The sequence below is a fragment of the Erpetoichthys calabaricus genome, chromosome 12 (genome assembly GCF_900747795.2).
Source record: "Erpetoichthys calabaricus chromosome 12, fErpCal1.3, whole genome shotgun sequence".
In the NCBI taxonomy this organism is placed as follows: domain Eukaryota; kingdom Metazoa; phylum Chordata; class Cladistia; order Polypteriformes; family Polypteridae; genus Erpetoichthys; species Erpetoichthys calabaricus.
In genome coordinates this window covers 147,571,644-147,599,429 of record NC_041405.2, presented here as the reverse complement: position 1 = coordinate 147,599,429, position 27,786 = coordinate 147,571,644, and the positions used below count along the sequence as shown (strand labels likewise).

At 40.8% G+C, this 27,786-nt stretch overlaps 2 protein-coding genes across 2 annotated transcripts in view; one reads left to right on the top strand and one right to left on the bottom strand.

The window, feature by feature from the left end:
• The first annotated feature begins 3,641 nt into the window (after window positions 1-3,641).
• On the top strand, window positions 3,642-19,467 carry c12h19orf44 (chromosome 12 C19orf44 homolog). The gene is made up of 8 exons (XM_028816529.2): window positions 3,642-3,794; window positions 4,217-4,789; window positions 7,968-8,346; window positions 8,595-8,686; window positions 8,765-9,194; window positions 12,112-12,201; window positions 16,062-16,228; window positions 19,203-19,467. Exons 1-8 carry the CDS (start codon window positions 3,675-3,677, stop codon window positions 19,290-19,292), a joined length of 1,941 nt encoding a protein of 646 aa, XP_028672362.1. The 5' UTR covers window positions 3,642-3,674; the 3' UTR covers window positions 19,293-19,467.
• Window positions 19,468-19,567: 100 nt separating this feature from the next.
• cherp (calcium homeostasis endoplasmic reticulum protein) overlaps window positions 19,568-27,786 on the bottom strand; it is a 39,505-nt gene continuing 31,286 nt past the window's right edge. Inside the window, exons 16-18 of the mRNA XM_028816526.2 lie at window positions 26,155-26,249; window positions 24,005-24,190; window positions 19,568-20,149 (exon numbers count right to left, since the gene is read on the bottom strand). Of these exons, the coding sequence (XP_028672359.1) occupies window positions 20,112-20,149; window positions 24,005-24,190; window positions 26,155-26,249 (319 nt within the window). The 3' untranslated portion in view covers window positions 19,568-20,111. The remainder of the gene's footprint in view (window positions 20,150-24,004; window positions 24,191-26,154; window positions 26,250-27,786) is intronic.

Here is a 27,786-nt window from a genome sequence, read left to right as displayed (position 1 = left end):
CGTGGACCGTGGTCGTGGTTGTAAACGTTTGAGAAGAGGGCGGGACTTGTCAAAATCTCTTGGCAAAAAGTCTCATCTCACAGGACCTGAAATTATCTCTGAGAAAGTCTTATCTCAGGATTTACTTTTATAATAGAGAGATTTCTTGTGACCTTGTGCTATACAAGCCAGGGGTTGATGGTGATCCTCTTCCTTGTGTTGCACTTTGAATGTGTCCTGTACATATTATTGAATGCACTCAAGTAGAAGCTAGGCTGCCTTTTCTGGGCGCATCCTCTAGTGGGATTCAAGCCTGCTTCAGTGGGTGTTTTTGAAGGCTTCACCCACCCCGGCCACTTGTGAGATAAATTACAAGAGCCACGCTGAGACTGGGTTTCCTTGCTTGCATTTTGTACGTTACGATTGTAAATATCACTTGAAGTACTGGCACAACTTGAAAACTCAGAAAAGGCCAGTTAGTGTGGCAGAGGGATGTGAATACCTAAAAGAGGAAGATGTATAAATTCCTCTTGAGGTAAATTTAAAACAGTAAATGGTGATCTTACACTGTCAGCAGCTTGATAGTCCTGAATGCAGGGGGCGGGGTCTCGATGTGTCAGGTGGCAGGCTGCTCTACCAGCCAATGAACTGCTGCAGCACTGTGATTGCATATGCATGAAGTTGATTAGCATACTCCATATATGGATGTTTCAGGGTGGCATTCAGGGCATGTTGACTTGTGCACATTTACACGGCGAATGTGATTTATAAAAGGTAAATTGTGTAGAACTGTTCCTATGGCATGTTTAAGAAATCAGATATTTTTTCGCATCTGAATTTTACCGTTTTTTGTTTTGGCAGGCGCATATTTTCACGCTCAAATTCACACAGTTTTATAAATGAGGCCCTAGGTCTCCATGTGTCTGTCGGTCTGGTAGAGATGATTCCTCTCAAAGTAAATGGGGGGTGCCATTTACACCTTCACCTAGGGCAGCACAAATGCTCAAACCAGAATTATGCATTTAATAATCAAATTTTTAAAGTCTTTATTACAAGATGAGCACATTCTCACTGTTGCAGTACATTAGAATTTTTTATTTGGGAAAGTGATTGGGAAAAAAAGTGGATGATACCCAGTAAGTGCCATAAAACTAATAAAGTTATGGAGATCACATTTACGATCGTTTATCACATTGATCCTGTAAAGAGCCATTTACAATTAAAAGTAGTTGATAAATACATTTTTTGTGACAGTATTCCTGAAACTATTCATCATTTGTTTTGGTTATGTCCCATTGGAAAAAAAAAATTCCTGTATAGATTAAAAAAGAGACTAATGTGGATGCAGATTATTATTTTAAGTACAACCCCACAGAAAATAATAAAAATGTCATTTGTAATTAATAAAATCATTATATTGGTACATTGTTATATACACAAAATTAACTATTCTGAAATAAGTCCAGCTTTTGAACATTTTAAAGTGGAAATAAACGTGTATGTACAAACTATTTCAGAATGTAAAAATATGAAAGCAATGTGGAATTTATTGCTGTTTAAATCTTTTAAAGCTGTTTTTAGTTTTCGTCTGTCTGCCAGCAATGCTTTTGTTTCAGATAGATACTTTATTAATCTCAAGGGGAAAATCACAATGTTTCATGTTGTCCTGTGATATGTTCTCCTGTTTTACTGCCTTTTGATTGTTGTTTTTGATGACGATTATTATTATTAGCTGCAATAGTACAAAGAACTATAATAATAAGTGAAACATGACGAAGTTTGTTTGGGACTTTTATTTTGACACACACGCAAGTCGGGTGAACCGGAAGTCGGTTTCTTCAGCACAAACTCAGCCCCAGTAGGTGGGGTGGCAGTGCTGTGGTGTAGCGGAGTTGAACGGTAAGAGTGGCACTCAGGTGGGCTGCTATGTCGATGTTACGTTTGTAATAAATGTTGCATGAAATAACAAAACATACCGTCATTATGGAGTAAGCCCAGGAAATCGAGCTTGACGTGAGTGCTTTTAATTAATGCGTTTCGTCGCAACAGTTAATGTATTTCGGCCACAGAAGTCGGTGGGTAAAAAGCAATCAATCAATCAAGCAAACAATCCATTAGACGTAGGTAAAGAGTCCACGTACAAAGACGGCATTTCTATAGGATGAAGGTTCATTCTAAGGGGAACTTGTAAATTCCACTTTATTCTGCATAATGCCTCGTGTGACTGCCAAGTCAGAAGTTTTCTTTCTATTTTAAAATTTTGTGTTATATATATATTTGTGGTGTTATATCTATTTATGTATGTATTTATTTGAAGACCTTCTGTAAAGAGCAAATTTCCTCCTGGCGACAAATAAGGATTTTGCTATCTATTATATACTGTAGTGCATTTCATATCTATCAGTCTATCTGTGATCGATCGATCTTCGGGTCGTTTCAGATCGCTGCGTTTCAGTCTCTATAGTTCTTTGGCTGATGACATACATTTTGTCTTCAGTAATCGTATTTAAAAGAATCCATCTGGTCCAGTTTAAGGAAACTGACTCACAAAAAACGCGTTAAAGAGTGCTGGTCAGTGTGCAATGCGATGGACTGATGCTCCATTTCAGATTTGCTCCTTGCCTTGCCCTTTCTTTTGTATAATTTACAGGTAAGTGGCTTTAAGTTGTTATGTACGTGAGGTGATAGAAAAGTGTGAGCCTGCCCTAGTAAGAGAAATGCCGGTAAAACGTAACAAGTTATATTTTTCAGTATAGCCTCCATGAACACTAGGTTCACAGTTTGTGAATTTCTTTAGCCTTAGTTTTAATTAACTTGACTCAGGCCCCTATATGTCTCTCTTTCCTTAATGAGCAGCCAAACAATAATGAAACACAAAACAAGCCACCACATGACCAGCTCAACTGGGCCCATCACACAATATCTGAAAATAAAGAAAGGTGAAGGTCTCAGTAAGGTTGATCTCTTGGGGTCACCAAAACATTTTGATGATGTTCTTAGAAAAAACAGAAAATCAGCAGTTTTGGAAATGTCTGCTGTGGCATAATGAGAGCAGCAAAAAGCTGTAGAATTAAATAACAGGTTTAATTAACAGCAAGAATCGGCTTCTTATTAAGAGATATGTTGGAGTGAAACTGGTTGGAGTTTGAAATCCCAATTTAGCTGATCATAGGTGGGCTCGTTTCACATCTCGTTTCTGTTTGGCTGCCATTTAATGAAGAAAGGAATCATTTCAGAGGACTGAATCCTTAAAAACAGGGCGATTAAAATGAAGGGAAAAGAAGTTAATTAGCAGTGAAAAGGGGTCACTAATTAGAAAATGGGTTACAATGAAAATCTGCAGCCATTGGGACCCGGAGTTCGACACCTCTGCACTAGTCAAACGAAATACACTTTTGGAGAGTCGGGGGGGTTCAGTTTACACGCAGACAAACAAATTGCTAGTGTGAGCTACATTTGCATACATTAACCTACAGGAAAGGTGAAGCAATCTCAAATTACTTAAACGAACCATGACGATGATGTATAAGTTCATTGACATTATAATTAAGATGAAGCCATTTCACTGAAGAGACATTTTTGGAGACAATAAGCCTCCTGGGGCCAGTTATAAAATTCTAAGTCACAGTTTGAGTCTAAACGGGCATTGAGTGGTAGCTGGTAACCTGTTCATCTGATTGGCAGCTCATGCAGAAATGTGGAATCAGAAGAACCAGAAAGCCCCACGAAGTTCGGCTCTGGCCCGGGCACAGGCTCAGCTCTCCGGGCAGAGGGTGCGGAGTGTGGATCAAGATAAAACCAAAGATGAGCTGCAGGTAAGTGACACCTCTCATTGATGTGCTGAGGTGGAATTTTGTTTTTTTTGTCCTCCTGGCCATCAGTCCTTACTTTATTCTTTGTTACGTAGCATTGCCTAATCTTGTTTTATATTTTTCTTTTTTATTTCTTCATCTTGTGAAGCATTTTGAGCTACTTAATTTGTATGAAAATGTGCTATAGAAATAATGTGCCACCTCCTTAAAGAAGATCGAAGTGAGCCAGTTAGCACGTGAAAGTTACACTTTCACTTAACTCTACTAATGACAATACAAAGAGATTCATGGAATGACTCATTTTCTCTCATTTACGCTTGTCTATAGCTATTTATTTCAGGACTGGATATTGAGATTTATTTTTATTGCCTGCTGAAGAATTTTAAAGAGCTGTTACCAACATTCCTCTTTGTTAAACTTTCCAGGAGTACATGGAGGCTCTGACTAGGAAGACCCAGTCTCTAAGAGAGAGCCAGAATCTGGACGGCTTTCCGGGTGATGATCCTGACTTGGAAACAAAAGAGAATCAGTTTCTGCGAGCCCAGGAAGCCTTCACCAGGCTCTCGGTGGACAACCCATTTCTCAAGAAGGCACCACAGGCTGTGAAGAGCAGCCAGCCTCCAGCAGCCAGAAATATCAAACCAGGACCAGGACCCAATGCCCGGAGCTCAACCAGTGCTGCCCTCAACAAAGTGGCACAAATTGAGAACCGAATTAAGAACAGACGGTTAGCCAGTGCTGCGGCAGCATCGGCTGATCGAGACATAAGCCTTATGAGTTCGGATGAATTGCCATTTTCTGCCCATTCCAGTGGTGACTACAACGGTAGAGGTGATCAGTTTCTGAAAAGGAAGCCACAAGCCTTGAAACAAGAAGTCATTTCTATGGTTGCCACCGACAGCGATGAAGAAGATATGAAGAAATTGTTGGGGAGCTCGGTGGAAATGTCTGAGGAGAATCGGCGAAGACCCTTTACTCCACAAAGCCCTGAACACATGGTGGGTATTCTGGAAGGTGCAGTATGGGCCAGTCAAAATGTCAAATGTATTCCTTTCATCTTATCTGAGATGCTATAGGTTGGCATGGAGTTACACCACAGTTGGTGCTACTCTGCCTCACAGATCCAGCTTCTTGGGTTTGAATCCCCTGCCTGGTTGTTGTATGGAGTTTGCACCTTCTTCTCCTTTTGTCTGTGCACATTTTTTTTTTCCATGTACTTTGATTTGTTTTCCATATCCTGATGATGTGCACATTAGGACTCAACATTGGAACAATTCTGATGAGAAAAGGCCATTCAGCCCAAGAGTCTCGTCAATCCTATTCACATAATACCATAAGAGTAAGGGCTGCTTTATACTTCACACTCAGAACGCGTACACATCAAGGCGGCCACGCGTTCATTTGACGCATCCTCAGAAATTAACACAATGGGTGTGTGAGTCACAGTACCAGCAAAAAGTCGGATGCAGCGTGATCAAGTTGGGATGTGACGTCAGAGTCTCTGGTTACTATCTACATGTGGCAGAAAGCCACTTTGCGGATCGTACAGGATCGATGTGCGCGCTTCGATGTTTGATTCGAGGTGGTGAAGCAAAATGCCGACATACAAATAAATACATTCGTGGTGCTTTTATATTCCAGTGTCGCATATTCCCCATCGTAATGACACAACACGTTTTAAAAGTCTCACATACCATCTTCTGTGCAGTCTTTTTTATTTGTATTTGAGTCACGGAGAGAAAAAAAGTTAGGGACACTGTGAAAAGGTGTATTTTGTGATTAAAGTGGAAACTTCATCTTAAATCACGAAATGTCCACTTTAATCTTGTAGTTTATTTTATTATTAAAGTAGACCATCATAAATGTCATCTTGAAACTGACCCAGTTATTAACCACTACGTGCTTCAGGGGCTCCCTCCTGCATTGACAGCAGTTGCCACATGGAACACATTATATGTATGATATTCCAGCTCTCTGTACATTTAGAATCTTTAGATATACAGTGCATCCGGAAAGTATTCACAGCACATCACTTTTTCCACATATTGTTATGTTACAGCCTTATTCCAAAATGGATTAAATTCATTTTTTTCCTCAGAATTCTACACACAACACCCCATAATGACAACGTGAAAAAAGTTTGTTTGAGGTTTTTGCAAATTTATTAAAAATAAAACAACTGAGAAAGCACATGTACATAAGTATTCACAGCCTTTGCCATGAAGCTCAAAATTGAGCTCAGGTGCATCCTGTTTCCCCTGATCATCCTTGAGATGTTTCTGCAGCATCATTGGAGTCCACCTGTGGTAAACTCAGGTGACTGGACATGATTTGGAAAGGCACACACCTGTCTATATAAGGTCCCACAGTTGACAGTTCATGTTAGAGCACAAACCAAGCATGAAGTCAAAGGAATTGTCTGTAGACCTCAGAGACAGGATTGTCTTGAGGCACAAATCTGGGGAAGGTTACAGAAAAATTTCTGCTGCTTTGAAGGTCCCAATGAGCACAGTGGCCTCCATCATCCGTAAGTGGAAGAGGTTCGAAACCACCAGTTTTCTTCCTAGAGCTGGCCGGCCATCTAAACTGAGTGATCGGGGGAGAAGGGCCTTAGTCAGGGAGGTGACCAAGAACCCGATGGTCACTCTGTCAGAGCTCCGGAGGTCCTCTGTGGAGAGAGGAGAACCTTCCAGAAGGACAGCCATCTCTGAAGCAATCCACCAATCAGGCCTGTATGGTAGAGTGGCCAGACGGAAGCCACTCCTTAGTAAAAGGCACATGGCAGCCCGTCTGAGGTTTGCCAAAAGGCACTTGAAGGACTCTAGGACCATGAGAAAGAAAATTCTCTGGTTTGATGAGACAAAGATTGAATTCTTTGGTGTGAATGGCAGGCGTCACGTTTGGAGGAAACCAGGCACCGCTCATCACCAGGCCAATACCATCCCTACAGTGAAGCATGGTGGTGGTAGCATCATGCTGTGGGGGATGTTTTTCAGCGGCAGGGACTGGGAGACTAGTCAGGATAAAGGGAAAGATGACTGCAGCAATGTACACAGACATCCTGGATGAAAACCTGCTCCAGAGTGCTCTTGACCTCAGACTGGGGCGACGGTTCATCTTTCAGCAGGACAACGACCCTAAGCACACAGCCAAGATATCAAAGGAGTGGCTTCTGGACAACTCTGTGAATGTCCTTGAGTGGCCCAGCCAGAGCCCAGACTTGAATCCGATTGAACATCTCTGGAGAGATCTTAAAATGGCTGTGCACCGACGCTTCCCATCCTACCTGATGGAGCTTGAGAGGTGCTGCAAAGAGGAATGGGCGAAACTGGCCAAGGATAGGTGTGCCAAGCTTGTGGCATCATATTCAAAAAGACTTGAGGCTGTAATTGCTGCCAGAGGGGCATCGACAAAGTATTGAGCAAAGGCTGTGAATACTTATCTACATGGGATTTCTCAGTTTTTTTATTTTTAACAAATTTGCAAAAACCTCAAGTAAACTTTTTTCATGTCATTATGGGGTGTTGTGTGCAGAATTCTGAGGAAAAAAATGAATTTAATCCATTTTGGAATAAGGCTGTAACATAACAAAACGTGGAAAAAGTGATGCGCTGTGAATACTTTCCAGATACACTGTAGTAGCACTTGAAGCTGAAAAGAGGAGAGCAACCAAGTGCATTCCAGAACTTAAGGGCATGTTGTATTCTGACAGACTCAGGGAATGAAACCTGTTTAGTCTTGAGCAGAGGAGACTGTGTGGGGACCTAAGCCAGGTGTTTAACATTTTCAAAGGAATAGCTAAAGTAGATCCAGCAGAATCCTTTCATTTAAATGGCGAATCACTTACATGAGGACACCAGTGGAAATTAAGGGGAAGTCCGTTTAGGACTGAAGCCAGGAAGCACTTCTTTGCACACAGACTCATGGGAATCTGGAAAAAACTACAGAATCATGGACAACCTTTAAGTATAGAATCAGGATGAGTTGTTGGGACAGCTTAGCTATTAGCTAAACAAACGGGCTTGATGGATTGAATGGTCTCTCATTTGTCAAATTTCTTATGTTCTTGTGCCATTGGTTAATAGGCCCAGTGATGTACCAGCACAATGTCCAGGACTGCTTTTCCACTTGTCTGTCATGCTACAGTGCCGACCCTATCCTCCTTTTGTCTTTCAGCCTTTCTTAAAGACGGGGCAGCGGCGTTCCATCACCCCTCTCCACAGGAACCTTCATCAGTCCCTTTCCAGAACTCCCTCCCCACCCAGCAAAGGTTCCCCACGGCACCCAGGCTTCAGAATGCACTCAATGCGGACTCCGTCCCCTCGCCGGTTCCGCGCTTATTCTTCCTTGAGCTCTCCCAAAGGATTTCGTTCCCCAACTCCTACCCCACCTAGTGGCCACTCGCCTCGGAGGGTGCTGTCACCGAGGGCGAGATTGCTAAGGAGGTCTTCATCATCTTTGTCCACTAGGAGTGATGCCAGGTCTGTGGAGGATTTGTATGCTGAGGCAGGGCTGACAGAGGACAAGATTAGTGAACAAAGTGAAAGTTCAGATGGTAAGTGCTGGACTTAGCGGAAAATTATACAAATACTTGGGTGAAAGTAACACAGTGGAGGAGTCTTTATTTGATTTTTAACAGTGGTATTTCTTTTGTTGGGGTGCCTTTCTGATTAATAACAGGAAGGAAAAAGTTTTTTTTTGCCTCATACTGTTCATATTCTGCTTTCCGAAACTGGAGAGCCCAGGCCACAATTCCCACGATGCTGGATATCCCCATTGTTTTTTTTTTTTTAATGTTTTCAGATTTTAAGATGAATATAATGACCATTGATGATCTGGAGCCCGCCCTGGAGGAGAAGGTGAAGACTGACAAATCGGATGCAAAACGGGCACAGGTATGGTGCCGCTATTTCTATTAACTACTCAGCTTGGTCTCTAATAGCTTTTTAGTAATAAGAGTTTCTCTTTGAAAGACGGTGAAGGTTGAAACGAAACAGGGCAGCAGAGCAACTCGTCCGCCCGACAAGGATAAGCCCCGTATTGCAACTGAGCATGAAGCCACATATGAGAGTGACTTTGAAAGCGAAATCCTCACAGAAAAGTCCATCAGTGAAATCTCTGAACACTTGGGTGTGGGTTCACTTGCTGACAGCATCGAGGAAGAGGTCTCCAAAGAGGGGCAGTCTTTGGAGGGAGAAGAGCAAAGTGATAGCGCCGGCTCAAGGTCTGAAGCCCCCAGCTCCCAAACGTCTAGGAGCAGCTCCCACTCGTCTAATTCATCATCTTCGGCTCAAACGCTTACTCAGTCCTGGTCTGCAACCCCAGCCCCATGCAAACGGCCAAAGGCACGAGAAATCGCTGTGCAGACTCAGACCCCTGGGTTTGCCTACAGCTGGGCCAGAGGTTGGTGGAACATTTTAACCTTTTTATTTTTTTAAATCCATTTTGACCGTTTGTAATGGTGGAGCTCATTTTATTAGAAGTTGTGTAATGCTGTGTAGCAGGTGGCCCTGAAACTGGGAGAGGCCTACCATTCTGTGCCGACTGTCCTGCCACAGCAAGACACCAAACCGTTTTTGCTCATATAAATTTTATCCACTGTGAAAGGTTCTGTATTAAATACATTTATTTTGAAGTTTGCTTTACTTAGGAACAACAAAATGGTTGTGATAAAACCTATCAAAAAAATTTAAACCTTCACAATGTCTTTGGGTCAAATATAGCAGTGAGCATAATACTTAAGGCTGAAACATATTAGAAATAAAAGTTCAACTTGGCTGACGTTGGATGCAAACGCTTGCATAATTTAAGCCTGTGGATATGAAAATGTAAACTTATTTACAAGATTAATAACTGTTTCATCCTTGGAACCTCAAACCTGTGACTTAATGCAACTACAGTAATCCCTCCTCCATCGCGGGGGTTGCGTTCCAGAGCCACCCGCGAAATAAGAAAATCCGCGAAGTAGAAACCATATGTTTATATGGTTATTTTTATATTGTCATGCTTGGGTCACAGATTTGCACAGAAACACAGGAGGTTGTAGAGAGACAGGAACGTTATTCAAACACTGCAAACAAACATTTGTCTCTTTTTCAAAAGTTTAAACTGTGCTCCATGACAAGACAGAGATGACAGTTCCGTCTCACAATTAAAAGAATGCAAACATATCTTCCTCTTCAAAGGAGTGCGTGTCAGGAGCACAGAATGTCACATAGATAGAGAAAACAATCTCTAGCAAACAAATCAATGGTGCTGTTTGGCTTTTAAGTATGCGAAGCACCGCGGCACAAAGCTGTTGAAGGCGGCAGCTCACACTCCCTCCGTGAGGAGAGAGAGAGAGAAATAAACATGCAAAAATCAATACGTGCCCTTCGAGCTTTTAAGTATGCGAAGCACCATGTCGCTTCACTAAGCAGCTGCACAGAAGGTAGCAACGTGAAGATAATCTTTCAGCATTTTTAGACGAGCGTCCATATCGTCTAGGTGTGCGAACAGCCCCCCTGCTCACACCCCCTACGTCAGGATCAGAGAAAGCGCAAGAGAGAGAGAAAAGTAAGTTGGGTAGCTTCTCAGCCATCTGCCAATAGCGTCCCTTGTATGAAATCAACTGGGCAAACCAACTGAGGAAGCATGTACCAGAAATTAAAAGACCCATTGTCCACTGAAATCTGCGAACCAGCAAAAAATCCGCGATATATATTTAAATATGCTTACATATAAAATCTGCGATGGAGTGAAGCCGCGAAAGGCGTAGCGCGATATAGCGAGGGATCACTGTACTGAAATTGAGAATGTAATGGATGTGGAGGTAAAGACACAAGGTCAATGTCAGGTAGACCAATAATGTACAGCTTTATTGGAGAAGAGCATCAAAACCCCCTGGCAGTCATAATAGTAATTTTGATTGATTGAAGAGTAAATGAAAAAGTAAAGGCAATTTGAAAATGATGCAGGAACTGCAATGAATAGAAGCTGACACAATCCATTTGTGATGGCTTATGATAGTCCAAACATGAATTGCGCAGCAGTCTGCCATTAGCCTAGTTGAAGTCAAGATCAAATGAACATGGATGCTTGCTGTGGGATTGCACCCTTGTTGAACAATGCACCGTAGTGAGATTTCTTTGCATAGAGGGTGTGAAACCTGCAGGGATCCACTAAAGGATGTTGATTAGTGCAACCTTTACGGTACTCACTCCTCATGCACTATGCTATGTGCAGATCCAGAGATGATACCCAAGTGAACATTGTAATCTGTTGGTCTTTTTGGATGAAGGCATTCGCCATATCGATGTGATTTTGTGTGCACAATGCTGATGGTCAGCCAGATCAAGCTTCATCAGTTACACTTATTCTACTCACTTTAAACTTTTCTATCCATTCATAAACTTTTTGTCAAGTTAGGCTGTTTTCACTTCTGTATTGAGCCAACATCCCTTAGATGTGACATAAAACCGAGGCTCTGACTCCATGTGGTCCTTAAAGATCTCTGGACCTCACTCAAAAACAGTAGGGTGTACCCCAATGTCCTGGCTACATTGCCTACCATGACTTTGTCCATTCTGCCTCCTAATCGTCTGGTCTCTAACTGGCCAACTATCTCTTTCAGCCCTTCTCCACCTAATAGCTAATGGGTGGTGAGCATACTGGTGCAGGAATATCTACTGTCACATCATTCTGGTGGATGCTACACACTGGTGGTGGCTGAAGTGGCTCCCCAGTGTCTAAGTAAAGTGCATTGAGCAGGTCAGACAAGCGCTATATGAACATAACTAATTAACATGCAAATTCTGTACAGGATGATGGATCAACCATGAAGCGAACAACAGACTGTAAGATAATATTATTATATTCCTAATGTGCAGAGTAAGAATATCAATGGATTGAGTAGATATGAGCGCTGCTGCCTCGCAGTTACGAGACCCGGGTTCACTTCCCAGGTCCTACCTGCATGGAGTTTGCATGTTCTCCCTGTGTCTGTGTGGGTTTCCTCCAGGTACTCCTTTCCTCCCAATGTCCAAAGACATGCAGGTTAGGTGCATTGGCGATCCTAAATTGTCCCTAGTGTGTGCGTGCCCTGCAGTGGGCTGGCGCCCTGCCCAGGGTTTGTTTCCTGCCTTGTGCCCTGTGTTGGCCGAGATTGACTCCAGCAGACTCCCCATGACCCTGTAGTTTGAATATAGCGGAGTGGATAATGGATAGATGGATGAGTACATATGACAAATTTGACTTGAGGCCTTTAGTGAAGCACCTTACTAGAATGATAAAAAAATCAAAGTGGAAGGCACTATTACATTTTTTTTTCTTCCTTTATAAGGTGATGCTGTTTTGCGTCCATCCGTAGGAATGTCGTATGTGGATCCAACACCCATCGCCAGTCATGCTGTCAGCCCCGATGCCATAGAAGGTAAACTAATGCTTGAAATTCCCACAGGGGGGCTATTTCGAGGAGGGGTATCGGACGATTAAGCTGGTAGCACATCACACGTTTTCTAATTGGAGGGGATGTGAAATTTGACAACTGGAGTTGCTGCTCGTTGCCTAAAGATATGAAATTACATGACTAGAAATCATGGGCACGACTATTTACACAAGTCTGTGGCGACTTTAAAGTTTCACATTTCCAAAATATCCTAAGGTCGCCCATTTTTCTGACTTGCCAATAACGTGCTTATATGAATGCTCTTGCTCAGCCGCCATTTCTGCCCCCCCCAAACCCCCCCTCCCTCCCCTCTTTTTTTTTTTCCTTCATTCTGTCATGGTACATCCAACTCAAGACATCAGACAGACAAGTCTCTCTTGTGTTGCTGAGGTTCAAAACACCTTTGTTTCTTATTCCTTATAGCTGCATTTTGTGATTTGTACTGCCAGGTGAGCACTCATTGCTTGTCGTCTCTCATCTGCACATAAGCCCCTCCCTGTGATTTAAGACAAAATCAATTTTGATTTTATTGAGAGGAGTCCAGACTGCTTGGACTAATTTCCTGGGTATGTCAAACTACATGACTGGCCCAGATGTCATGGGAGTGTGTTATGACAACTTGTATAATGTGATATAGAATCTTAAAACATGAAGATAGCTAGACCATGGAGCACAAGATTTAGGTTGTTTCTCTTGGGCAGTGGTTCTCAAACATGGTCCTGGGTACTGTGATTTATTTTTTTGTTCTGCCCAGTTTATCAGTAAGGGAATCATTTTTCTATCTAAGTGATCTCATTTGATTTGTTATTTTCTTTTTCTGCATTCACAAAGGTGTGCATGTCTGACTTTTTTTTTTTTAGAAAATATGTATTGTTGTGTTCCTAATAATTTTACTTTTTTGGTGTGTTGGAAGCACTTTTTGCAACAGCTGTCTGACGGCATGAAACAACTCGGCCTCTAATGGACCAATTTTGTTGAAATATTGCACACTTGTTCTGTTCTTCAGGGAAATTTGTCGAGACTGATCAGTTTTCATTGATATGCCTTGAACACATGACGCTGTACAAATTTTCGAAATTTCAGAATCTCCAACTGAAAAGAACCTGTCCACCTTAAAACAGGAAAACGAGCCATTTCAACAATGAATACTTTACGGTTTCAGTTATACCCTGAGAGTGGTTACTCCAGCATATATTTTGTATATTTTCCTCGATTTCACCCCAGATAGCCACCACTTACAGCAAACAGATCCCCGATACAAGTTAATGAAACAACAGTGGATTGTCTGTGTAGAAATGACGTCATTTGCTGTCACGAGTGGTTTCACAAGCGAGCAATCCTACATATGTAAATCCAGCTGTGCGTTGATCACAAACAGAAGAGAACCTGTCAATGCATCAGCATTTCACGTCTCCTGATGCTTTAAGTCTAAACAGGCAAGACAAGTGATCTTCTGAATTGTAAAAGTATAAAATACAAGCAAGGAAATGAAAAGTTATCTAGATATGAGTGAAGTACCCTGTGCCATGTTAGCCAATATGCACAGACTAAATCAACATCCATCCATTTTCCAACCCGCTGAATCCAAACACAGGGTCACAGGGGTCTGCTGGAGCTAATCCCAGCCAACACAGGGCACAATGCAGGAACCAATCCTGGGCAGGGTGCCAACCCACCACAGGACACACACAAACACACACACACACCAAGCACACACTAGGGCCAATTTAGAATCGCCAATCCACCTAACCTGCATGTCTTTGGACTGTGGGAGGAAACCGGAGCACCCGGAGGAAACCCACGTAGACACGGGGAGAACATGCAAACTCCACGCAGGGAGGAGACTAAATCAACATTTACTCAGTAAATGATCAGTAAAAGATGTGGGCTTTGTTTTCTTCACCTAGTAGCCTGGAGATCTGCCAGCACTGACTAATATTATGTTGTTCAAGGGTATCAGGCCTGACTTTGTTCTTACTCTGGTACCTTACACTAAACCAGCCTCATAACTACATTAACTGCAGATGATAATGATTTACTATTTCACTGACACTATTATTTATTAGGGTGACCAGACATCCTGATTTCAGGCTGTGTGTCCTAACAAGTTACTGTAGAAATTCAAAAAACTCAGCCTATCTAATAAACATTGTTTTGATTAATCCAACATACTGTAATTGCAAAAAATGTATAGTTTTGTGCATGCTGTTCTAAGTTGGAGGCCCATTTGATTAACAATTTGTGTTAAATTTAAACATCACAAGGAGGAACAAGAAATACACAAAAACAGGCAGCAATGGCACTTGGGCAGTGTGGGGTGGTGGAGGTTAAGGTTGTGGGCTCAAATCCCACTAGTGACACTGTGTGACCCTGAACAAGTCACATGACCGGCACGTGTTCCAATTGGAAAACCAAAAAGAACTGTAACCAATTGTATCATAACTGCTGTAAGTTGCCTTAGATAAAGGCGTCAGCCAAGTAAATGTAAACTTGTTTCCACTTCAAGCGATGTGTGGAATCCTGTGTGCTCATTTGTGAAAGTGTTTAATTTTTTATTCACCCTGCCTTGATCCATTGGTGTTGATGACGACATAAGGCAGGCATTAAACAAACGACGATGGACTTTATGTTTGGGCATACATGCTACACAAGTGTCCCTGTAGGTGTCTTTGAAAATGTGGTCTCCCTGGTAAGTTACCATCATGGTTATTCGCATGAATACATTTTGCCTGTTATTCCCAAATATGTGTCATAACTGAATAGCTTTGCAAGTCCCATTTCATGAAAATTGCTATGGCAGACATGCTGAAGTACAGAAGGAAGTATAAGAAGTTTTTATTTACATAGGTTATGTTAATTGCAAATTGTCACTATGTATGAATAAGGTACTGTATGTGTGCGTGGTGCCTGTGATAGAGTTGAGTCCTGTCCAGGTCCATTTTTAGCCTTTGGACCCCACAACCTGAAATGGATTAAGGAGATTCTAGAACCAACCTACTAAACTCCATGCAATGAGGGCTACAGTGCCAGGACAGCCCTCAAACACACCTGCATGTTACACCATGTGTACATTTTCTAACTTGTTTCTGTGTAGTCTTTCTCCCTTAAGTACAGTATATCCTATTAATGATATTTAATAAGTTGACCATAGAGCCAGGGAAACGATACTGAATGCTGAAAGCCTGCCGTTTACTTCAACATCAGACCTGCTAAGGTGCATATATTAAGAAATAATGACTTGATCAGCCAGAACAGCTGGAAAAGCAGAACAAAAATCATGACAATGAAGGAAATTTTAAAAACAAAAAGAACAAAACAACTAAATTATCCCCATGTAACATACGTAAGTGCATGGTGTATTCTTACAAAAATGACCAAACTTACCTTTTATAATTTCTACATTAACCCCCTTACTTAGGAACTGGGAAAAAACAGCTTACTTAATTAGGCTAGAACTTCAATTAAAAACAAAAGTTAGTTGGAACAAAACCCTGCAGCCACATGGTGTCCTCCAGTACTGGTCTAGAGTGTAGTGTACTTTCATATTGTATCCTGCAGCATTTACACAAGACTTCAGAAGTATTGTAATTTTAGGTTGTGCCCACGTAATGTTGCCACATGTCACAACAAAAAAGGAGAGGGGGCAGGGGATGAAGGGAAGAAAACACGATCTGATCTGGTGCTCTCTGCTTTCTTCACTCAATAGTCTGGAGAACAACTGGTGGCGACCAATATTATGTTGTTCAAGGGGATCATGTCTGATTTTGTTTTTACTCGGGTACTGATTTAAGAAGCCTGGCATTAAGCGGGCCTTTTTTCATGGCAGCTTTTTTGTGTCTCTACAGCTCTGACTGCTTACAGTCCTGCTGTGTTTGCTCTAAACGACATGCTGAAGCAGCAGTTGGCTTTGACCAGACAATTTATTGAGAGCAGTCAACAAATGTACTCATCTGTGCTGCAGTCACTGGGTCCGGATGACTACCACTACACAACCCTAGAAGAAACCAAGCAGGTAAACCCTAAGCCATGCCTCTTGCCCAGCTCTTGGTCACTTGGGCATACACTATCTAGTTTCTTCCGGCTCTTTCTTTTTTTTTTTTTTTTTTTTACAGTGGTTGATATCATTAAAAAAGTTTTGCACAGTTTACAGACTGTTATGTGTAAAGGGTGTTATATATGTTAAATGCAGTCTGGAGAAAAACTTACATAATTATTTACTGGCATTGAATTTGGCAGTCTAGAGGGAGGGTTCTCATGTTACCCTGCTGCTGGTTTTCCCCTTGATTTAATCTGTTTCATTAGCAAGCCTTTCTCGTCTTATTTTTGCATTCATTAATATAGGCCAGTATAATATTACATTTAGAAGAAATTCTTAAATGCATACTTTTTAGCACAGCTTTAAATGCTTACCTGTCTTTTATCATATTCTTCCTACTTCAGCATCATCCGTATGTGTGCTAATTAGTAAGAAAAGAAAGTTAAACATAAAAGAGCATATTTTATAGTGGCACTGTCAACGAAAGGCAATCTAGACTTCTAATGCTCTTTTATTATTGGTGGACAACTTAATCATAGAAATGCCTAAATAATGTCCTTTAGTTAATCTTATTTTACATGAACACCCTGCAATACTTACCTCTGGGACCCTTAACAATGCAGGAGGCATGCTGATGACACCACTCTCATTACTAGTTTTCCACCCGTGCACAGGATGAACCTTAATACCTTAACAATGGCTGAGACCAATTTTGCTCAGTTTCCTCACTGCAAAGGATAAACTGCTCCTACCAGGGACGAACGCTACAATCACACTACAAACCTCATTGCTCAATTCTGACTTTTTGCTCAGATACAATTTGCCTATTTTGACAGTTCACATTCATAAATACAACTGACCTGTATTGGGCGGAGTGGTGGCTCTGAGGCTAAGGATCTGCGCTGGTATCCCAAAGGTTGCCGGTTCGAATCCCCGTCACTGCCAAAAGAGATCCTACTCTGCTGGGCCCTTGAGCAAGGCCCTTAACCTTCAGTTGCTCCAGGGGCGCTGTAAAATGGCTGACCCTGCGCTCTGACCCCATGAGATATGCGAAAACTAACAAATTCCTAATACAAGAAATTGTATAAGGTGAAATAAAGAACAAAACCAAAAAAAAAACAAAATCTCACTGTAATATGAACACATCTGTCATCCAAAACAGCATGCATGCGCATATTGACTGTGCACAAATCATCTGCATTATCTACAACAAAAAAGAAAACATATTTGTAGGACAACTCATGGTGTTAAAACTGACGGAATGCATGTGCCAGTAGCAAGTGTATGCATTGCATTTCGCCCTGGAGGATGGCAAACATTCCACCAGTTATGCATGATAGGCCAAGAAGACAGGGAAAAAAAGTCACACGGCTAGCTTTTGCTGTTTTCTGGGGCTATTGCTGGCACCACAGCACCAAGAGATGTGTAGGTACGAGAAAGGAGCCAATAATGTTGGGACTGTGACTACTGTCACAGCTTGTAGCTTTCCTCCATTGTTGTTTTTGCCACTTTGTTAGTGCTGGCTGATGGTGGCAGCACTCTGTCCAAGGTATAGGGAAAAAAAAAAAAAAAACCACGTGAGTACCGATCTGACCGTTCTTATTCATGTTACATGGCCACGAATTGGATACATACCCGATCTAGGACCACATATGAAAAAGACTCAAATCTAAATTGAAAAGATCAGATATCTGTGTCCAAACCGACTTGAAAACATAAGATTTGTATCACAAGTGCAAAAAGTTGGATTTGAGTTACTTCAGCCTGTTAATGTGAACGTTGTCTAAATACCCTACAAAAGGTCAAGGGCCTTCTCCTGCCGGGATCACAAACCATTGCTATAATTTGACTTAACATCGCTTGTTATAATACTGAACCATTTAACACTTGTTATCTGGGTTAGGATCCTACAGAACATGGTGAGGTATCTTAATCCTTCATCCTATAGAACCTGCAACCCACCCATGACTGCTAGTGTCAGAAAACAACAGAGCAGTTTTAGTGAAATAGAAACAAACTTAACTTCAAACTAATGCATGCTTATTTAAAGATCAACCACACATATTGAACAATAGAATAGAAACATACAACCTGAATGATTCAAATCAAAGTCAGTTCAGTAAGCGTTGCGTCAGTTCATTTGACTTTTTAGCCATTGCAGTCTTTACCTTCTTGATCCAGCTGAAGTGTTCCTTTAACGTGTGAGGCATTGCACCATCTTTTTTTCTCTTGGGCCAGTTGGGGCTCTTATTTTTTTGCAGGTGGTACTTTTTTGTAAAAGCTGTAATCCAGCATGACAATAAGACTGTTATACAAATTAGCTAAGAAGAAAACATGATTTGTGTTCTTAGATGAGATGCCACTTTGGCATGAAGAAAAAAGTTTGTGTGTACTGATGACTGTGTCCTCCTATCAGCCCCTGTGCACTCTTGCTCTGATTTTTGGGTGGCCCCCCTCCCCGATACACCATATGGCCTATATATTAAGTTGGACCAAAAGCAATGCAAAATATGAAAATCGGTTCAGCTGTGTGTGATTGATGAACAGACAGACAAGTAGATAGAGCAACTAGAAGAAGTGAATGCAGCTACTTATGACTTGTATAAGTTATTTAAGGTGGAGAATCTTACCAAGCAAGACAACTCAAATGAAGCATAAAAATGTTACTGGAATACTAATTGACTTTTCTTTAAGAAACTGATTTGAACCAAGAATATGCAGCAACTATGGCCCTCCAGGACCGACTTTGCAGACCTTTAAACGTGACCCTGCAAAATGAAGCCAGACAGGTTTACTAATGTCTTTTTATTGTACACTTGTATGTAAAATGGCCATACTGCACTATTCCTATAAATTGCCAGGTCTGGTAAACATTCTGCTTCTTTGAAAATTTAAGGACTCGTTTAGAAATGGAATTCATACACTGAATGACTGTTCCTACCTTTTACAGTTCATCCAAAGTCACAAGCCACCAATGCTGACTGTGGACCAGGCTCTAAAGGAGGTGCTTCAGGAGATGAAAGAGTACCACTACATCTGAAGTGTCAATCTGAAGAAGAATCTGCTAAGGTTACAAACTGAGCTTCATCACAAAGAGACAAGGCCATGACATGATACAGTAAAACAGAATGGACTTGCAGAAAAGGGCACAAAGCCAGGATTTATATTTTTTTATTCTGAATCTTTTTGAGATATTAAAAATTCTTTTGTCACAATTTTATGTTTTTTTTTTTTTTTATTAACAGTATCATGGAAAGTGTGGCTTCCTATTGCACTCTTCTTACCTCTGAAACAAATCAGAGGCCAGTAGCACAATTTAACATAATGAAGTTTTATTGGTAACACAAATGTAACACTGAGACCTATCAACAATTTACAATGTAAGCTCAATTAATGTTTTAAAAAAACAAAAAAAAAAAAACAAAACAAAACAAAAAAAAAAAAAACAAAAATAAAAAACAAAGTATCTCCATAGCTCAAATCAGGATGGTGACATCTGCTTTTGTTTAAAAACTACAAACGATTGCAAACTCTTCATATTTATCATATTACCACATACACTCGATAAATAGATGGTTGTACTTTTCAGCATTAAAAAAAGCTGCTTTGGTGGTATGATTTTTTTTAGAAAAAACAGTTTTTCAAATTCCTCCAACTTATTTGAAAGTAAAAGATGTCTGGGCAGTAAAGTCCAGTTTATACGATAGGAAACAGTTCTGCACATTGCATGAACATGAAGCTGAGAAACTTGAAAGTAAGAGTGATTGTGTTCTGTAATAAAAAAGTGGGGAGTATCTCAGGAAAAAGAAAAAAAAAACACAACACAAAGTCACGGCAGAACTTGATGTGATGGGATTGGCTACTCCTGTTCTGCTTGTTCTTGCGGGTCCGGCTTAACTGTGGAAAAAGACAGCAGTGCTTCTCGTTAGAGCCCATTTTGGTATTCTGCAAGTAGGAAAGTGACAGCCTCTGCCAGGAGATGACCTGTAGAGCACAGTCACAAAATACAATCTACTCTTCTTCGTCTGTGAAAACAGGAGGGACTGAACACATCTGTATATATATATATTTTTTTAAGCAGACCTACAGATAAGTGTGGAACCATCAAAAGTGGCGTCTGCTTGCACTCCTCCTTGAAGCTCTGGGTGGTGCTTTAGTTTTATTTACCCATTTTCTCCACCATCTGGTAATGGCAATATATCTGTGAAAATGAGCTTTTACTAATCTCTGCGTGTAGTCGCTTAGAAGATAAATTTATAAACTGGGAAATGGCTTCATCAACTACAGTTACAGAATGATGGACCTTTCAAACTTATTTATGTTAATTATTAGCTTTTATTAGGATAGCATGGGAGTGCAGTAGTTAGCACTGCTGCGTCTTTGATCTAGCACCCTGGACTCAAATCCCATGCTTGGTCATTTTGGAGTGTGTGCATTGCCCTCGAGTTTTCGTTGCGTTTTCCTTCCACATCCCCAAAGATGTGTAGGTTTGGTTAACTGGTGGCTCTATGAGAGGTGTTCAATAATTTTATCTATGTGAGATATCATGTGATTTGTGTTACAAATCTGAACTTGTCACTGGAGAGGAGGACATACAGTATCTTGGCATACCGCACATGCAGTTTTGAGGTCATTTCATATCAAGCACTCACCAAGAGAGTGTACAAGAAAACTGACAGACTGGGAGTGTAGTTATGTCATTAAATTCCTTACAAAGAAAGAGAAGAAGCCAAAGGAAATCCAACAAAGGCTAAATGCTGTGTATGGCGATGGTGCACCTTTGTACTATAAGGTGACGTTTTGGGCCAAGCAAATTAAATGGGGTCGGGAATCAACTGAACATGACCCCTCCACATGGGGCATCCTGTGGAAGCATTGTGAATCCTTAATTTGCCAAAATGTGAAGGCCAAGATTATTGAAGATCGTCATGTTAAGGTTAATGTTACAGCCCATGAAGAAGGCATTTCAGATGGCACAGTTTCTACAATCATCCGTACTCATTTAATGATGTCAAAGACCAATTCAAGATGGGTTCCTCCAAAAGCTGACACCAGATCAGAAAGCACGTCGCCAGGAATTTACTTCAAAAAAATTCTACAGATTGTTACTGTGGAGGAAATGTGAATTCACCGTGACCCTCAAACCAAGCAAGAGTCCATGCAATGTAAGTATAAGGGATCCCTGACCCCCAAGAAATTTTGTGTGCAGCAGTCACCTGGAAAAGTCATTGTGAAAGTTTTCAGGGATGCAAAGAGTGTTCTTGCTATTAGAATTCTTGTCACACAGGGCATCCATCACTGGAGAAATCTACTCTTCAGCCACAATGAAGTCGTTACACGAGGCCATTAATCAGAAATTGAAACCATCCGTAGGCGTGTTGGTACTTCACAACTCACTTTCCCAAAAATCCCCAAAATTGAAGGCTTCTATCAGGGAAGTGTGGCTTCATAGAGCTCAGCCATCCACCATACGTACAGTCCAGACCTGTCCCCTAGTGAGTATTTTCTTTTTCAAATCCTGAAGAAATTCCAACTTGGATGGTGATTTTCCAACAGGTTGTCTGGAGAACCAAAATTTACCTTTCTATTCCAAAGGGATTAAAACACTGATGGCAAGGTGGACCAAGTGTATTGAAGTAATGAGGTGAGTTTGATCATCTGAAATTTATTTTCCTAGGTTAGATAAATTATTGGAACACCCCACATAAGTTGACTGCAGTGTAAGTAAAAGGGGCCTGCAGTGGACTGACACCCCATCGGTGCCATAGGTACAGTTGATGCCATAAGTTTACATACACCTGGGCTAAAAACTTTCAAACTCAAAATTCCCCAACCTCACACATGTCATGTTACCAAACGATTCATGTGTTAAGTCCACTAATGCATCTACTTAATTTCCCCCAAAATAATGATTAAGAAACAGATTTATTTCAGCTTTTAATCTCTATGTCAGATTTTCAGTGGGTCAAAAGTTTATATACACCAAGTTAGTATTTCATGATGTTGGCTTTAAATTGCTTAACCTGAAGCAAACACTTAAGGTAATCTTCTCCAAGTTTCGCACAATATTATCCCAGACCTCTGACCGACCCACTTCTCCTGACAGAACTGATCTGAGTCAAGTTTGTCGGCCTCCATGATTGGACATGTTTCTTCAGTTCAGTCCAGATTTTCAATGGGATTCAGGTCAGGGTTTTGTGATGGCCACTTCAGTACCGTCACATTGTTTTCTGCAAGTCATTTCTTGCCCCTTTGGAAGTATGCTTGGGATCAGTGTCCTGCTGGAAGACCCATTTGCAACCAAGCTTTAGCTTTCTGGCCAATGTCTTGAGATATTGCTTCTAAATTTCCATGTTATGCTCCTTCTTCATGATATCATCATTTTTTTTTTTTTTTTGAAGTGCACCAGTTCCCTTCCCAGCAAAACACACCCACAACATGTTGCTGCCTCCCCCACGCTTCACAGTTTGGATGGTGTTCTTTGAATTAAGAGCCTTATCCACCAGCGTCTATACATATCACTGATCATTATGGTCAAAAAGTTGAAATTTTGTTTCACCTGACCAGAGAACACACCAAAATATTACACTTTTGTCCTTGTGAGCAACTACAAACTGTTCTTGCATTTTTTAATGTTGATTTTGGAGGACTGTTTTTTTCACTGACTGGCATCTTTTCAGGCCATGGTAATAAAGTACTGTCTTGGTGGTGAATGATGACACTCTTGTTCTTGATGCCTTCAACTCTTTCACCAGTTCTTTAGTTTTTATCTTGGGGATCTGCTGAACCTTTTCAAAACAAACTTTGTCCATCCGTGGAAGTCAATTTGTGCCACTTTTCTGAGGCTGTAGGATCCCAAGCTTTTTATATTGTCATATAATTAATTGTATAGTTGCTCCTAGTACCTTGAACATTTTGGAGATGGATCCTAAGGAGGAACCCTACTTATGAAGGTCCACCATTTTCCTCCTAAGGTCTAGACTTGGTTCTTTTAATTCCCCATTGCCTTAACCATAAGAACCATAAATCATAAGAAGGCACTGGCCCAGTTAACAAATAACGATGACATTAAGCAACTCTGAAGCTGCTAAAAGCAATAACATTAACTCCTGAAGTCATTCATGCTGTTTAATCAGAGAGTCAATTTGGTGTGTGTAAACTTTTAACACACCGAAAATCTGACATAGATAGATTTATTTCAGCTTTTAACCACTATCATTATTTTGGAGAAACACTCTATAATTTAAATGAAGTAAATACACTCACTCAGTTAACACATGAATAGTTTGGTAGCGATATGTGTGAGGTTGGGGAATTTTGAGCCTGAAGATTTGTAGCCAACATGTATATATAAACTTATAGCTTTAACTGTGTATGTGAAAAACACAGGAGTGACGAATCTTGGAAAGTCAGCTCAGTGATTTGCCAGGGTACAAAATGCATTTCAGGGCATTCACACAAACACAGACCTATAACTACTCACTGTACTCATACAGAGCAGCCTGTGCTAACCTGCACATCTCTCAGATGGAAGGGGGAAGCCCTTCTGATCTCATCTTAGGATATTCAAATAGTACATTATTCTGACTTGTCCATCCCTGTTATGTAGAAGTGTAGTTGGATAGAAGCTTTGATATTTATATTTTTTCTACAAAAATGATGAGAAGATTTGAGGAAGAAGATGGGTCTAGCTGTAGTAATAAATAAATAAAACAACACTAAAGCAGTAGAAAAGTAATACTGCAGCCTTACCTTCATCCCTTGCTTTCATGCGTGCAATAAACGAGTAGCTTTTGTTCCTCCTGTAATTCTCATATGGGTCATCCAGAGAGACACCCACACCTTTGTACTTGTCCCACTTGTCACGTACGTCCCCTCCTTTAATGGGATCCTGAATTCCTTGTTCTTTGAGGCCAAGACCACCAGACCCACTCCAGCCTATAGTTTTGGGGGGGAGGAAAAAAATGAATCTTGCGCAAAAGCCTTGCCTCTTGATTAATGAGAATTGAGCCCTGCAGAGTTCACTTTGCAGCGAGCTCAGCAAAATCACAGAAATTTTCAGGAACTAGTTTTGAGTGGATAATGGTACAGCGGTCTTTTAAATGTCCCAGAGAGCTGGAGAAGTGTCTGCCAACTATGCTGGACCATTTAATTGTGGCCACAAATGTGATCTAAATTGTCGAGGCAGCACTGCTAATCACTGCACCAATGTGCCTCAAAAAACAAAAGATGCAGATGTAATGATAACCAAATACAACAAATGGCCACAAACTAGCAATAAGAAAGCAAAAAATAAAAATAAAAAAAAATCACGCTTATAGAGTTCTGATCTTGGGGCAAAGTGGCAGCGTGGGACTGGCTTGTTCCACTGTTTGAATTTGTGGCACAAGGCACAGCTGTAATGATTTTTTTGTTTCCACTTTTATCTGTGCAGATCCTCTGCACTTTTTGCTTTCATTAAGAAGATAGAAACATCTTGTAAACAGTAATTCATCTTTCGTTATCATTATTTCACAGGCTTTTGTTCTGATTAGAGGAAGGGAAGGGCTCCTTAAAGGTTTGTTTTGACTGCTAAGAGTAGCACGTGACTAATTTTACCTGCAAATTAGCCATGTGGTGCCGAGAGACTGAGGGAACCAAAAGGAATAGCATTATATGTCTAGTGGCAGTACCCCTAAAACTCTCTTTATGGTCAGCTAATGTATCCCTCAAATAAAAACACTGAATGTTTATATTTTTTTTAAATGCATGTGGGGTATAAATCTGGCTGGATCAGGTTATTGCATCATGTATGTGTGAAGGAGATTGGGCAGTGATCTTACAGTATGCATTTGTGAAAATTCTGGGTATAGCTGCTAGAGCTCTGTGATTTCATGCTGGCCTCCCAAAGCATTATGGGGAGCTAAGGAAAAATGCTCTTCTAAGCTGGATGCACAGCGAATTTCCAGGAAAATAACTGACGAAAAAAGTCATTTGCAAACTGTGCATTTATGCTGAGAAAAACACTTTGGTGAATTTAGCTAATCAACATTAATCTTGACGTTTACCATGCAAATGACACTAAAGATGTCTTCCTTCCAAAGTTTAATATTTTTAGATCAAACCAGAGGCCTAGCACAGAGAAACAAAGGCAGAGAAGGAGCTGTGCTAGCTGCTGAGTACTACAAAGCCTAAAAAGAGATTATCAAGAGCCAGAAAACACTGTTGTCTTTTCAGGTTCGTTTTAAAAATAACTATTTGCTTAATCAAGGACAAGTGCTGGTGTTTTATTAATAAATGGATACAACTGCCATTTTTTCCCCATCATTCTCCACTCAATAACTAATAATGACTAAGTTAAAACATGTTTTAAGAAAGATTTCCAAATTTATTAAAGGAAAAAAAAAAAACTGAAATCTCTCATTTAAACAAGTATTCAGCCCCATAATTCAGTACTTTGTAGAAGCCCCTTTGACAGCAATTACAGCTTAAGTCCTCTTGGATAATTCTGTACAGGTTTTGCACACCTGGATTTGGGCAGTTTATTCCTTTCAATTCAAATCAATCAATCAATTCAATTCACCAAAGATGGACAATCAAGTTCTAGACATGTCTCAACGAGAATTAAAGCAAACAGGATGCAGCTGTCCATAATTTGGAGTGCCATAGCAAAGGGTCTGAATACTTCTAGGAATGACAGATTTCGGTTTTTGATTTTAATACATTTGTAAATCTTTCTGAAAACATGTTTTCATTTTGTTATGGGTTACTGAGTTGAAATTGATGGACACAAATTCCAATTTACACATTTAAAATGAAATCTACACCACAGAAAGTGTGAAGAAAGCAAAGGGGGCTGAATACTTTCTGAAACCAATGTACAGAATCATTTTTTGCTTTGAACAGAGCATAACGATGCTTACCCATTTTCATTAGCATTTGGTGGCCCTTATTCTCTTCTCCCAGCCTCTGATCTGGTATTATTGGAGGAGGAACGATGCCAAGTCCAGATGTGGATCTTGAAATATACAGTCATACAAGTTGAAACAGTCAGACACAGAGACTTCACTGGCAAACATTTCTCTAAGACTAATATACAGTGGTGTGAAAAACTATTTGCCCCCTTCCTGATTTCTTATTCTTTCGCATGTTTGTCACACAAAATGTTTCTGATCATCAAACACATTTAACCATTAGTCAAATATAACACAAGTAAACACAAAATGCAGTTTGTAAATGGTGGTTTTTATTATTTAGGGAGAAAAAAAAATCCAAACCTACATGGCCCTGTGTGAAAAAGTAATTGCCCCCTGAACCTAATAACTGGTTGGGCCACCCTTAGCAGCAATAACTGCAATCAAGCGTTTGCGATAACTTGCAATGAGTCTTTTACAGCGCTCTGGAGGAATTTTGGCCCACTCATCTTTGCAAAATTGTTGTAATTCAGCTTTATTTGAGGGTTTTCTAGCATGAACCGCCTTTTTAAGGTCATGCCATAGCATCTCAATTGGATTCAGGTCAGGACTTTGATTAGGCCACTCCAAAGTCTTCATTTTGTTTTTCTTCAGCCATTCAGAGGTGGATTTTCTGGTGTGTTTTGGGTCATTGTCCTGTTGCAGCACCCAAGATCGCTTCAGCTTGAGTTGACGAACAGATGGCCGGACATTCTCCTTCAGGACTTTTTGGTAGACAGTAGAATTCATGGTTCCATCTATCACAGCAAGCCTTCCAGGTCCTGAAGCAGCAAAACAACCCCAGACCATCACACTACCACCACCATATTTTACTGTTGGTATGATGTTCTTTTTCTGAAATGCTGTGTTCCTTTTACGCCAGATGTAACGGGACATTTGCCTTCCAAAAAGTTCAACTTTTGTCTCATCAGTCCACAAGGTATTTTCCCAAAAGTCTTGGCAATCATTGAGATGTTTCTTAGCAAAATTGAGACGAGCCCTAATGTTCTTTTTGCTTAACAGTGGTTTGCGTCTTGGAAATCTGCCATGCAGGCCGTTTTTGCCCAGTCTCTTTCTTATGGTGGAGTTGTGAACACTGACCTTAATTGAGGCAAGTGAGGCCTGCAGTTCTTTAGACGTTGTCCTGGGGTCTTTTGTGACCTCTGGGATGAGTTGTCTCTGCGCTCTTGGGGTAATTTTGGTCGGCCGGCCACTCCTGGGAAGGTTCACCACTGTTCCATGTTTTTGCCATTTGTGGATAATGGCTCTCACTGTGGTTCGCTGGAGTCCCAAAGCTTTAGAAATGGCTTTATAACCTTTACCAGACTGATAGATCTCAATTACTTCTGTTCTCATTTGTTCCTGAATTTCTTTGGATCTTGGCATGATGTCTAGCTTTTGAGGTGCTTTTGGTCTACTTCTCTGTGTCAGGCAGCTCCTATTTAAGTGATTTCTTGATTGAAACAGGTGTGGCAGAAATCAGGCCTGGGGGTGGCTACGAAAATTGAACTCAGGTGTGATACACCACAGTTAGGTTATTTTTTAACAAGGGGGCAATTACTTTTTCACACAGGGCCATGTAGGTTTGGATTTTTTTTCTCC